The 12,712-nt window shown below is 41.2% G+C and overlaps 1 protein-coding gene across 2 annotated transcripts in view; it reads left to right on the top strand.

Moving 5' to 3' along the window:
• ST6GALNAC5 (ST6 N-acetylgalactosaminide alpha-2,6-sialyltransferase 5) overlaps positions 1 to 12,712 on the top strand; it is a 69,410-nt gene that overhangs the window by 43,415 nt on the left and 13,283 nt on the right. For both annotated transcript variants that reach the window (XM_053985351.1, XM_053985350.1), the window contains exon 3: positions 11,775 to 12,184. In XM_053985351.1, coding sequence (XP_053841326.1) covers positions 11,775 to 12,184 — 410 coding nt within the window. The remainder of the gene's footprint in view (positions 1 to 11,774; positions 12,185 to 12,712) is intronic.

The raw sequence follows: 12,712 nt of genomic DNA, 5'->3' as shown, positions 1-12,712 counted from the left end.
AAAAATCTTTGCTTAGCTGCTGACTAACCCTGAAAGCACATAAATGAGCTTTGCTGTTTCCTCATTTGAATTTCAAGTGAACTGGATGCCTACATTTGTTTTTTTTGCATCTGCCAAAATCTTTGCCTGATTCCCATGTAAGGCTACTCAGGAGCTGAAAATTAGAATTTCTTTCTCCCAAATGCTCTGCCAAGTTTGGCAGACCCAGCCTGCATTCCCAGAGCCATCAATGCCCTTCCACAGCTGGAAGGGACGATGCCATCCACCCACAGGAGTTGTTCCTTCAGATCACTGCGGGCTGGAGGGTGGCTCACACTCGGTGTGGGGATTCTGCATGTGCTCCTGTTTCTGGGCTTGTGTTATTTTGTTCCTGTCACAAAGGTAACATACTGTTTAGCTTTTGGGATAGAGATTGATTCCTTTGGAAAAGGTGAATGTTCAAAAACAATCTAGTTGTGACAGGCCAATGGTTTTGCATTAACAAGCTTTCTTTTGAAAATACATTGGTTTTATTTGCTCTCCCAGGTGTCTGTTGACACCTAATTAGAAAAAAAACCCCTTATTTCTGATTTGAAACCATCCACATGCTAAATAAATGTACATTGAACCAAAATAAACTGTTTTAATAACTTATTTTTTAATTAAATGCAAATGTAGCATCCTTTGCAGCCTGTTAAAGAAAACATAACCCCCAGCACATTTAGCATGTTAAAAAGAAGATTTTTGCTGTGTTCACAATATTACACAGTAATTAAAAAAGAAACCAGCTAAGCCTTCAGAACCTGTCCCCTTCTCTAAAATGTAATTAATTTCTGTTTAATTATAATAGTAGGGCTATAGTGTGATTATTATTTTTGAGGGGTAGAAATCCTGCACTGTTGTTTTTTTTTTTCTGAGTGTGTGTTTCTGGAAGCAGAACACACGACAGAAAGGGAAAGATTTGAACCTCACTCCAGCTGTAATTAAGTGCTGACACATCAGTGGAGTTTGGCTGCATTTCTTCAAATGTGGGTTTCCAGGACAGAGGCTCCTCCCGGCTGTGCTGTGCTGTGCTGGCAGGAGCTGGCCCTTCTCCTGGGAGGATGCTGTTTTTCTCCTTGGTTGTGCAAATCTGGGAAATAGGCAGGGCTGACACACTGCAGGCACTGCCCTGCCCAAGGTGAAGTTCCCACGTTGTCCACTCTGGCTTTTAGGATGTCAGGCTGCCAGCTGTCCTCAGCGGCTGTCCCTCGTCAGCGCTTTGGGCTCTCCTGGGCTCCCGGTGCCTGTGACTGAGCCAGGATTATGCTCTTGTGCCATCTCCTGGCAGATTGTCCCCGGTGTGCCCTGTCCCGTGCAGATGTGTTGGTCACAGTGTGCCAGCCCTGGTTGTCCCTGCGTGCCAGCCGGGTGAGATCAGTGTCAGGGCCGGGGGCTGCAGGGGCCTCCAGTGGGTTCTGAGGGCTCGGCGGTGCCAGCACAGGCACGGGGCCTGCCCAGAGCCCTGCTGAGGGAGCTCGGGCTGGGGCTGGGACCCTCACCTGCACACGGCCTGCACAGCAAGGGGGGCACAACTCAGGGCTCCAAGGGTGTGCCAGGAGTGGGAAGCACCAGGACTGTGGGCATGTGGGCAGCAGATTCCCATACAAAAAACTCTTGACACGCCAGTGTTTCTTCCTTACAAGAAGACAATATCCTGCCCTCTGTCCCGACAATGGAAATTGTGGCTCCAGAGAAGGTCTGAGTTTGTAAAAATGTGCTGTTCAGATGGGTGAGCATTGTTAGGGGCAGTAAAGCTGGAAAGATGAACTTTCATGTCCAGTGCAGAAAAACTGCTTTAGAATATGCCTATTGCTTTGAAGAAACTGACAGAAGTTCATTCACATGAAAGAAGAATCCTGGGCTGCAGCCAGGTGTGGTACAGAGCCCTAAAAGCAAACACTGATTATAGAATATAAAACTTCCTGCTGACAGGTTATCAGTTACATGTCAAGGCATCAGTAATGGTGATTTTTAAACAATTAAAGATTGAGAGGTACTTCGTAAAAGTATCTGCAATGTAGAACTTCTTGGTTTTGCTACCATGTTCTCCTTGTCATTTCTTCCATCACCACTACCAGTGTTACCCATCCTATCATAGCAATTTGGGCTGAATTTTATGTGCATTCAGTATTACTAAAGACAGCAGTGCTGTGCATCCACCTATCTTTTCTTTTTGTTCCTGCCTTCTTTTGACTTCTCTTTGCCTTGTTCTGATTGTGAAATGGATCCAGGGAGTGATCCAGTAAGGTACACTCCACCCCCAACCCAGGAAGAACTGAGCAGGAATTGTTCAATGCCACTTCCAGGTAAAATGCACTTGAATGACACACACATCACATGCAAGGAGTACAATTTAGGACTAATAATGTAAAATAAAAAGTAGATGAAGTGTATAAAGCACTCAGAAATCCCCTGTGACTCTGGGACTCCACATTTCACCTCTTTGCCAGGAAGGTTTTGTTTCTGCTGCTGCTCACTAAAAGGTGATTCCTTTTTCCTTGATCTCTGTAGTGTCTGTTTTAAACCTACCTCTTGCATTCTCTCTGGCACACCTTCCTACACTTCAGATTCCTTGACCAGATGCATTATGTAGCTGTGATTTTAAGTTCCGTCATTTTGCCAGTTTCAGATCAGTTATATCTTTCAGTAAGGAATATTACTGAAGAGTGTTAAATAAGTGCTTGGGAATCATGCTTGAGGTAAAGCATAAATAAAAGCATTTGTGTGCCACAGCCACAAGCCAGTGCCCTAAACATGTGTGAAATACACAGATCTGAAACAGACTTCACTTCTAGCAAGGTCAGCCCCTGCTCCTGCCCTGTAATTAGCTGACTTGCTATCAGCTCTTCCCTGGCTCAGTTTGTTAAGGGCTCCCTCTTCTCATTTGCCCTGCAGCTCAGGGTACCTTCCTCTGAGAGAGACTTTCCTTTCTCTCCAGCCAGCCTTTTTCAGTGGTTCCTCCAGAGATTCTAGTTCCATGCTTTTCACCCCCACAGAACATGTAGCTCTTTGGAGCAGCAATGCCATGTCAGCAGACGGAGTGCCAGCTCTTGTCCTTGATTGTCTAATTAACCCTCACTGGCAGGTTCATTTCAGTGCTAAATTTTTCCATCTACAATGTGTTTAATTTCATATTAACCTGCATGCAGACAAATAGACTCAATGCAAACATCCTGATTGGATAAATGTGTTTATTTTTGTCTCCTGATCAGGACTGTGGTAATAGTGAACAACTGGGGAGACATATTTTGAATGCTCAAGACCATTTAACAAAACCCCCCAAACTGAAAGAGCTGACCCCTGAATTAAAGCGTTTATTTTTCACAGGTAGTTGTTGTCCAAAATCAGTAAAAATTGTAGTGATACATAGTTGCAGATATACAAATGTTTATATGTCTGTCTTCAAGATGTTTTCTTTGCATTTGGTTTTTGTCCAAAACTAAGTATACAAATACTTCAGCACAAAACGCTCTCTCTTTTTCTTTTCTACATATGTGCATGGGAGAAATTTGCAGTGTATTTCTGCAACCTGTCTCTCCTAAGTTAAGTGGATATTTTGGCCACTTCAGCTACCAGTACCTGTTTCCAGCATCTGTCTTTGGTGTCAGTATGCCAGTAACTATGGAGGCTGCCTTGGGATCCTGCTGTGGAGGTGGTACAGCTTTGTGTACCACCATTATAGAATCTGATTCATCCGCAGAAAAACATTTTAAATTCCGATTCAGTATCTTCTGGGGGGGTGGGGGGGAAGGGTTTAAACCTTTCTTTAATTTTGTTCTCTAGTTTCTGGTGTGCTGTTAAGTCAGAGGGACAGAAGTAAGAGGATATAGAACAGCCTGGTTTACATAAAACAGGCTGATAAAGATTACATGGAGCTACCACATGAGAATCAAAAGACCACGAGGCTGAACATTTTTGACAGATTTTGAAGGAAAGACATTTGAATAAAATTTTTGAACAAAGGCCTTTCAAAGGAATAAGGAGCATTATTTTTTATTTCCCTCTACTCCAACCAGATAGAAAAATCCAAGAAAAAATATATTTTAGAAAAATTCTCTGTGAGGTCAGTAACTTTCTAATTAGAGATTTGGTCTTATATTTTATCTGGCCTGTTCTAGGGGCTCTGCATGCTGTGCTAAGTTCTGTTAAAACTAGATACCATTGGAAAAGCTTCCTTTGTCCTTGCAATGCCCATCACATTATTGCCTTGTAATAAGAGTTGAGATCAGCCAGATAGTGCCACAGAAAGAAAAAAGTGCTTGAATTTGAAAAATCTGGCACAAACTTTAAAGATCAGTGATGCCTGGTTTTAAAGCTGGGTTAGGTAAAAAAAGGGACCCTGTGAAGCTTGAAGTTCAAAAATATCTTGCATAGCCATGACAGTTGCAGAGAGAGCATATGAGAGCATACTCACATGAAGTCTTTAAACTGGAAAGAACTGCTGAAACATACCAAAGCAAAGCAGAGAAGGTGATGTGAAAACATTCTGAAGCAAAAATCCAAACTGTCCAATACTTTTCCCAAAGATCGTTGTAATTTCTGTTTTTCTGACACTTCAGTGATAACAATTTGCATAGTTAAGACACCATGCCTGTGGCTCTATTTCATTATAGTGCAAGTACTTTAACTGCAGAACAAAAGTAAAACAGTTGGATGTAATATGGATGCCTATTTGCACTCCTTTTAAGATAAACATTAGGCAATAACAATTTCTTTAGAGCCTGTGTATTGTTCATATGATACTCTCTCTTGTATAACAGTTCATGTTCATCAACATGATACATTCTTGCCTGATTTTCCAGTTCTGCCGTTCACTGAGGATATTCTTTTCTTTCTCTGATTGCTTTTTCTTCTGAGACCATTACTCTAGTTGATAGCTTGAGGTTATCATTGTATCATATCTCCCTCTCCAATAAGCCTATGATTGATACTAATCTTCCTCATGGGACACATTTATAGGTTTCAGGATGGAAACTACTCTCTAAATCTTAGCTTTATATGTGCTGACAATTTGCAAGGTTGCACCTTATATTCACTTCAGGTGGCTTAGGGGAAAACATCAGTGCCTGGTAATCATGCTTCTAAAATAAGAATAGAAATGTGCCCCATATACCAAAAGTTACCCTGTTGTTCATCTTTTGTGCTGCTGCTCCTGCTCATGTATTTTATGTAACTAGAAAGGGCTCCGTTTCTATAGGTGGTCAATGTCCTGTAACCAAACTCATGCCTTTTCTTTCCAGTGAGAGAAGCCATATTTTAATTAATGTAATGGAAGCTTTGACTAGCAGGCAGTCCCCTGAAAACGAGTTAATGTGCCGGAAAACACTTCACACAAGCAGAAGACTCTTCATTGACTAATGTGCTTAACGGGACTTTTTCTAAGGAAATTGCTCCAGTGAAAGCTTTGTGGAGTGCATTTGTTGGGTTTTTTCCCTCTTCATAATTTAGCTGCATGTTCTGAAATTTAATTAGATCTAAGGACCGTTTCAAAATAGGATTATTTTATTTTCCTACAGGTTTTGCAGATGCCTCTCAGTAGGGTATCATGGCAAAAAAAAAAAAAATCGATTCCTTGGCAGAATACAACATAAGGTGCTGTGATCCCTAGTGTGAGGAATGCATGTGCTGGAGTTTGGCTATTTCACTGTCTTATCCAGTACCTGAAGGCAGAGTCCAGTTATATAACTATCTCAGAGGAATCAATGGGAAATGACAATGCTACTGTTTCCACAATATTTGCATATTCAAGCTCTACAGCCCAAGAAACAAAGAGACGTAATAAGAAATTCAATTGTTTTATCTTTTATCTTTTTAAACAGACATGCATTTATCTCTATGAGCAGACTTGCCAGACCTTTTTTTTGAATTGCAAAGTTTCACTGCAAATGCTTGTTATTCAGATTTGCATAAGGATTAACAATGTTGGGCAAGTGGTATCTCCTAACCCTTTCTGTTTACTTGTGTGATATCAGTCACTGGGATATAGTTTTGAAGGCAATCAGTGCTTTTAGTTCAGTGGATAATGCAGTTTGTTTTCATGGTAAATTCTCTAATGTTCCAAAAGTGTACTTCCACATTAATTATAAATCCATTTGCCCAAAGGATTTTTTTCCCCTCTTTGACACCACTCTTTACCTGCATAAGGTGCTTTTATCTAGCATAAGGGCTAAAGAATCAAACTTTTTGAAACTTGAGGGGGAAGTCTGAGCTGGCATGCAGAGTGTATAAATTAAGCTACTCCCTGTATGCATACACATGTGAAAATGTCATGGTCAAAGCAAAACAGTCTTTTAGATCTGAACTTGGCACCACAAAATCAAAACTCACAGAGACTTTAAAAGGGCATTTACTTCAGCAAATTCAACTTGAAAACTCTTCTCATGCTTTTGGTGTTTCAATTTGGGTTTTTTGCTCCAGCTTTTTATACACAGAAGTGTTACCTACAGTATTCCAATATGCATCTGAATGACTTCTGCTGTTCAGAGAAGACTGTCTTGATACCATCATTTCATAGATGGGACTTGAAAAATAGTAAACTCTTTCAGCTTGTATGTGGTTGGGTTTATTTTGTTGGATTTTTGTTTGCTTGTTTGTTTGGTTTGGTTTTATTTATTTGTTTTTGTTTTGTCTTGGTGTTTGTTTGTTGGTTGGTCTTTAATTTTTTATTCCTTTCATAGTATTATGAAAGTACTGTTCTATCAATATATTACACCAAAAATAATCAGGGAACCTGCATTATTTTCATAGGATCATGTCTCCCAGAGTCCTTGCATTGTGAAAATCACTTCTGAAGTGCACAGCTGTGCTTCAGTAATGAGACAGCTTGAGCCCCACAGCTTGCTGCATTGGCTTACGCAACACAAGTTACTTGGCAATGTGAAGCCTCAGGGTTTCAATTCTGCTTTAAGGAGGTTGTTGGGAATCTCTCAAAGAAAAGCAGATTTGGCCTTACAGTTTTCAGTCTTTTAGGGAAAATAGTGAAGAAGGAAGCACACTGATAGAAACATTACATGTCATGAGGGATGGACATAATGGCATGAGCAGCTTTAAACTTGGGGCAGTGCAGGATGACAGGGGCTCACCAGAGCTGAAGCATTCAGCTGTTTGTGATGTGCCAGCAATGGGCTGTGCATGGCTGGAGCTCCTGCAGAGGTTGAGATATAGCTGTGACACGGGGATTGTCCTCCAAGCCTCTGGGAGAGGAGCACTGGGAAGGAGCAGCCAGCCTGGCAGAGCAGTGGTTCCAAGCCAGCAGCTTGTGAGAAACCTAAGACCTGCTCAAAGCTACAAGAAAGTAAAAAAAAAAAAAATGAAGCTGCCAGGACAAAATATTGTATCACTGTCAAAGCCTTAATTATTTAGTGGTTTTGCTGGTGGCTGATGACGCAGCAATCAAGAACAAGCCATAAGTAATAAATTGCATTGAACATGGTGTGAACTCAGGGTTCATTAGCATCACGTAGGAAATGTTGATTAAGTTCTGTGCACAAGGCAAGGAACATAAAAAGCAAATATTGAGGTAACATACATACAGTGAGTGTCACAAGCTGTTGTGCTTAGGCCAGGCACAATGGGCACCAGATGGGGGAGACATGAAACTCCTTCCAAAGAAATCACCTGCTTTGTAACAAAAAGAGAAAGCAAGGCTGCTCTGGAATAAGGTTGCTTTCTCCTGAACCAGTAAGACTTACAGGGTTTACGTGTACTTTTTAAACCATTAACATACTGAATTCAACTGAATTAATTCATTTGAACATGGGAACAGATTTGCTTTCCTGTACATCAGTCTTATTTGTATCGCTGCTTTTTCTTGTGCAGTCAGTTTGGGAGCTGTTGCAGAGAAGCTGTTGGTTCAGTAATGCAGTTCAGTAGCTGGTTACTACAGAGAGGAGCAGCTCTGCAGCCTCTCATCCCAGCTCTGGCACGAGACAAGCACAGGCCAACAACAGAGGTGTTGCAGTGCAAGAGAAACATTTTGCACTTTGTCTCAAGTGCTTAGTTAAAGGTCATCCATCCAAAACGAATTTGGATATTCTTTAACCTTCCATGGTATCTCTTGTCTCCCAATACACTTTGAAGTCATCTGTGATATTTCCAGATGTGTCTGTGAAGAATGCTGGTGTTCATGAACTGGCAGGTGATCTTTTTCTGCTGAACTCAGTAGAGAGCTCTTCTCACTGCAGGTTGTTTCTTCTTGTTTTGGTATGGGGTTTTTTGGGGGAGGTGGATTTGCTTGTTTGGCTTGATTGGGTTTTGTTGTTGTTGCTGTGGCCAGATCATCATTGCCAAGATAAAATACTCTGGCTTTTATTTATAGAACAGAAATTTTTACACTACTGATAATGGAGTGATCTGAACCCAGGGGTCTTGAAAGTAGGTCATTAAGTACTCAGTATAAGAAAAAGTGTGTTTTACAGTGTTCATGATTTTACTGGACAAAGCTATCTTCTTATCTAAATCTTGGCTTTAAAATCAAGAGACTTCTATAAGCAAAAAAAATTATTTGATTTCATCACAAAAAATATATATATCTGAGAATAACATATTTTGTTTCAGGAACAACATTTTTAAATTTATTCTTCTTGAGCAGTTGAGCAATAAAGTGTCTGAAAATAACATTTTTCGATCATTGGACAATGTAGATTTTAAAGTCAATAACAGAGCAAATTACCTCAAATTGGAAAATACAGAAACAACCGTGGCATTGTTTTTTGTTTCATTAACCAAATCAGGCATTAACCAAATAGAGCAGCAGCACTTCTGGGCTAATCTCTGGAAGTGGGAGTTGCCAGGAGTCAGTTTGGCCTTGTAGCTGTGCCAAGCTGCACTTACTCATGGGCACAAAGGTGCTGTTATAGGGTTTATCCCATGACAGAGTTTCCCTGCTGCCTTCATTCCCTTGGGATAGCCCATCTATCTTTGAAAAGCACCAGCTGGTTTGCCATCTTCTGGGGCTGTACACTGTGAACTTGTTGTACTGGAACCTCTGTTCTCCCTCTCTCCATGACTGGAACTGAGAGGTGATGTGGGCAATTTCTTTGGACAGTACTTGGCTCATGTGCTGTCCAAGTGCCTGACCTGTGTTGTAGCAGTAGCCATGTGCTCTGCCCTGTCACAAAGGTGCTGTCCATCGAGTTCAGGTACATGTGAACTGTGGCTGCTTATTAACAATGGGTACAATTCAATGTCAGCAGCTTTTACATGCATGATATGTTACACTTCAAAGTAATTAACAAAATGTTATAAAACTCGCCTACCTCTCACCCTATCCCTTTTGAAGCAAGGCTCCTGAAATATAACTCATATGTCATGGGGTTTGCTTTCTTTTCACTTTGCTTTTTTTCCCAAAATATCACTGTAATAATTACTGCAACAGCGTTTTCTGTGGAGTTAATGTTCTTCTGGCTTAATGGCCCCTGGTTATTCTCAGGCCATCAACTTTTTCCAGCTGGTCATCAATCCCAAAGAACTGCCTTGTGCTTCCATTATTATTGCTTAAGTAGATGACATTTCTGGTGCTGCTGCTGCCTCCCAGTGAGATGATATTACAGCCAATGGCGTTTTTCCCCCCCCTTGCTTTCACTGTTGTCAAAGCATTATAAACAGCTGGTGTGAGAATGTTGTGGCTGTTCCCTCTGAATTCCTCTGATAATTTTTAGGTGCGAGTTTTGTAGACTTCAGCTGAAAGAATCTGAGTGAGGCAACTGAAAATTACTTGCCTAGAGCAGCTACAAGGGCTCAGCCCCCATGCATCATTCAGGAAATGGCTAGGCAATACCTGACTGTTTCAGTCTAAAGACTTTTTCCCAGGAGGAACATGTTTCAAATAAGATCTGGGACAGATGTTCTGGGGGGTGTTAATGTTCATTAGGTAGCCTCAGACCCCTCCTCAAGTTTCCACAGCTCTGCTGATGGCTGCCCTTGTTTCCTAACAATTGATTTATTCTGTGGCAGGCTTTTTTAAAAGAAACAAGGAAGCTGTAGCTCAGTAGGACAGAAACCAGCAGAGATTGTTTAGGTGAAAATGCCTTGCTATGTGGATATTCAAACCTGTGTGAGTTAACATTGGTGCTGACTACATTTCCTTTAACCTCATTAGCACCTTGTCTTGCTTTTCCAAGCATGGTGGTGGAGCAGCTAGTTCACCTTAGAGCCTTTCACTAGGTAATTCATCAAAGTGGCAGATGAAAGCTTAAAGGAAAATGCGTGTAAATTCTGCATTAGGAACCTTGGCTCACAAAGGCAGGAACATTTTCACCCATACCATTAGCTCTGGATTATAGTCCACAGATGTGAAAGGAACTTTGTTTATTGGGGGAGATGGAGATACAAGGCTTACTGGTTGAATCACTGTGCAGATTGTATACTTCTTCTTATTTTTTTCTTTAATTAAAAAGCATTAAGCATTCATGAACTAGTCTCACCAGAAAAAAGAATCTCAGACTGTAACTCTAACCACTTAATGCCTTCAAAATTTAAACCAAGTCACTACAGTAAAACACTCCCATCAAGTACTCAGGGCCAAAGCATTTTCAAACAGGGGCCTGAGATTGTGTCAAATCTACATCATGAGTCCTTTTCAGCTTTAGAGTTTTAAGCTGTGCCTCACTGCAGACTGATGTAGTCATTGGATTCCTGTATATGTGTAGATCAGAATGATCAAGCAACTGCATTTCAGTCTCTGTGCCAGGGGTTTATCTGATGGGGTTTTTTTTGTTGGGCTGGTTTGGGTTTTTTTTCAGGGGGTGGGTAGGCATTGTTGTTTGCTTTGTTGTCATTGTTTGTTGTTTTTCAAAGACACTAAGATACACACCAAATGAAAGATACTATTTCCTGGAGGGCTACCAAGGCACACCCTCAAACAGTCTTTATTTACCTGCCAGTTTATTGTATTCTTGTTAGAAAGTAGCACTTTGGGAATACTGTTAAACCTTGCTCCTTTTAGTTCTCATGCTGAGCATTAGATAGTGACATACCCCTCTATAATTGATACCTGTGGTGGTGGCATATTTCAGTAACATGATTTATCATGCATTTGCATTGTCATGAAGCTTGTTTTACTCTTCTGCTTCCATTAGGTCAGCACTCATTGAACAGGCACCTCCCATTCCATTTTACTTTGTAACTTTCAAACATGACCTGACAAGGTAGCAAAAGTTCAGTGCACTAACTCACTGTCATGTAAAATACACACAGATATTACTGACCAGCTCTGTCTGTTGAACCATAAAGGAGGTATGAGAGCACCGCAGTGGTTGTGGCACAACTTGCAAATAGCATGGAAGGATTGGGCCAGGGTATCAATCTCTTCCTGTAGCAAAATGTCCCGACCCCAGGGTTGAACAGCTATTCACACATGAACTTATGAAGACTTAGGATTTATTATTTCCTGGGGAAAAAAAAGGAAGCAGAAGAATAAAAAATACTGTAATTATAGCTGCTATAGCAAGTCCCAAGTAGTTGGGAAGAGAAGCTGTTGTGATTTCTGTTTATGAAGCAGCAGTGGAAAGGAGGATTTACACAATGGGCTTAGCTTCACAGAAGGAACTCTAAGGGCTGTACATCTACACCATCTTCCCCCCAGAAATGTACAGGTAATGGGTCCCCAGCTATTTGGGCAGACTGCTGGGAGAGATTTCTGCACATTGCTCTGGGGTTTTTGCTGTGAAATATGCCATGAACGTGTAAAACACAGCTGTGTAGAGAAAGGGAAGATGTCTGCAGCTGACTGTGCAGTGCGTGTGTCTTTGCAGCCACTGAAGATGCACTGCACGAGCTGTGCGCTGGTCACCAGCTCCGGGCACCTCCTGGGGAGCAGGCAAGGGCACAGAATCGACGAGAGCGAGTGCGTCATACGCATGAACGACGCGCCCACCCGCGGCTACGGAAAAGACGTCGGGAACAAAACGAGCCTGCGAGTCATTGCACACTCCAGCATTCAGAGGATTCTACGAAATCGCAACGAACTCTTAAATATGAGCCATGGTGCTGTGTTCATCTTCTGGGGCCCGAGCAGCTACATGAGGAGAGATGGCAAAGGCTTGGTGTACAATAACCTGCAGCTGATGAACCAGATACTGCCTCAGTTAAAAGTGTATATGATTTCTCGCCACAAGATGCTTCAATTTGATGACCTTTTTAAACGGGAGACTGGAAAAGACAGGTGAGAACTTACATGGATACAACTAAGGGATGTCACAGAGTAGTAAAATAATGCAGTTTATATATATACCAATTTCAGATCTGCTCAGAGGGACAATCCTACCCATTAAATCCTCTGCCTCATGAGTTGTAATGTGGCATGACATGCCAAATAACATCGCTGGTAACATAAGTAAAAAATACGCATCAGAATGATTTGTATGGAGTACTGCCTCATCAGTCTAGAATACCAGAGTCTGGATGTAATGTTTATAGAGTCGAGGAGGCAGGAAGTGTTTAAATCTCACTTTGGGGTAATATACATTAAAGTTTTTTTCACTGACTCTGAAAAATTAGAATGGATAGGTTATGTTTTCTTATAGAGGAAATGCCACCATTCACTGAATTATAATAGCTGTTTATTGAATTTAAGCATTTTTGGAACATTGCAGCTGTAAAGCTTCTTGTAAAACAAATAAACATTAGTCATACATTAGGTGCTTCAGAACAGTTCATCTTACATTTGCAACTGAAAAATGGAAAGTTATTA

The sequence above is a fragment of the Vidua macroura genome, chromosome 9 (genome assembly GCF_024509145.1).
Source record: "Vidua macroura isolate BioBank_ID:100142 chromosome 9, ASM2450914v1, whole genome shotgun sequence".
Lineage (NCBI taxonomy): Eukaryota > Metazoa > Chordata > Aves > Passeriformes > Viduidae > Vidua > Vidua macroura.
This window is presented reverse-complemented; position numbering and strand designations above follow the sequence as displayed.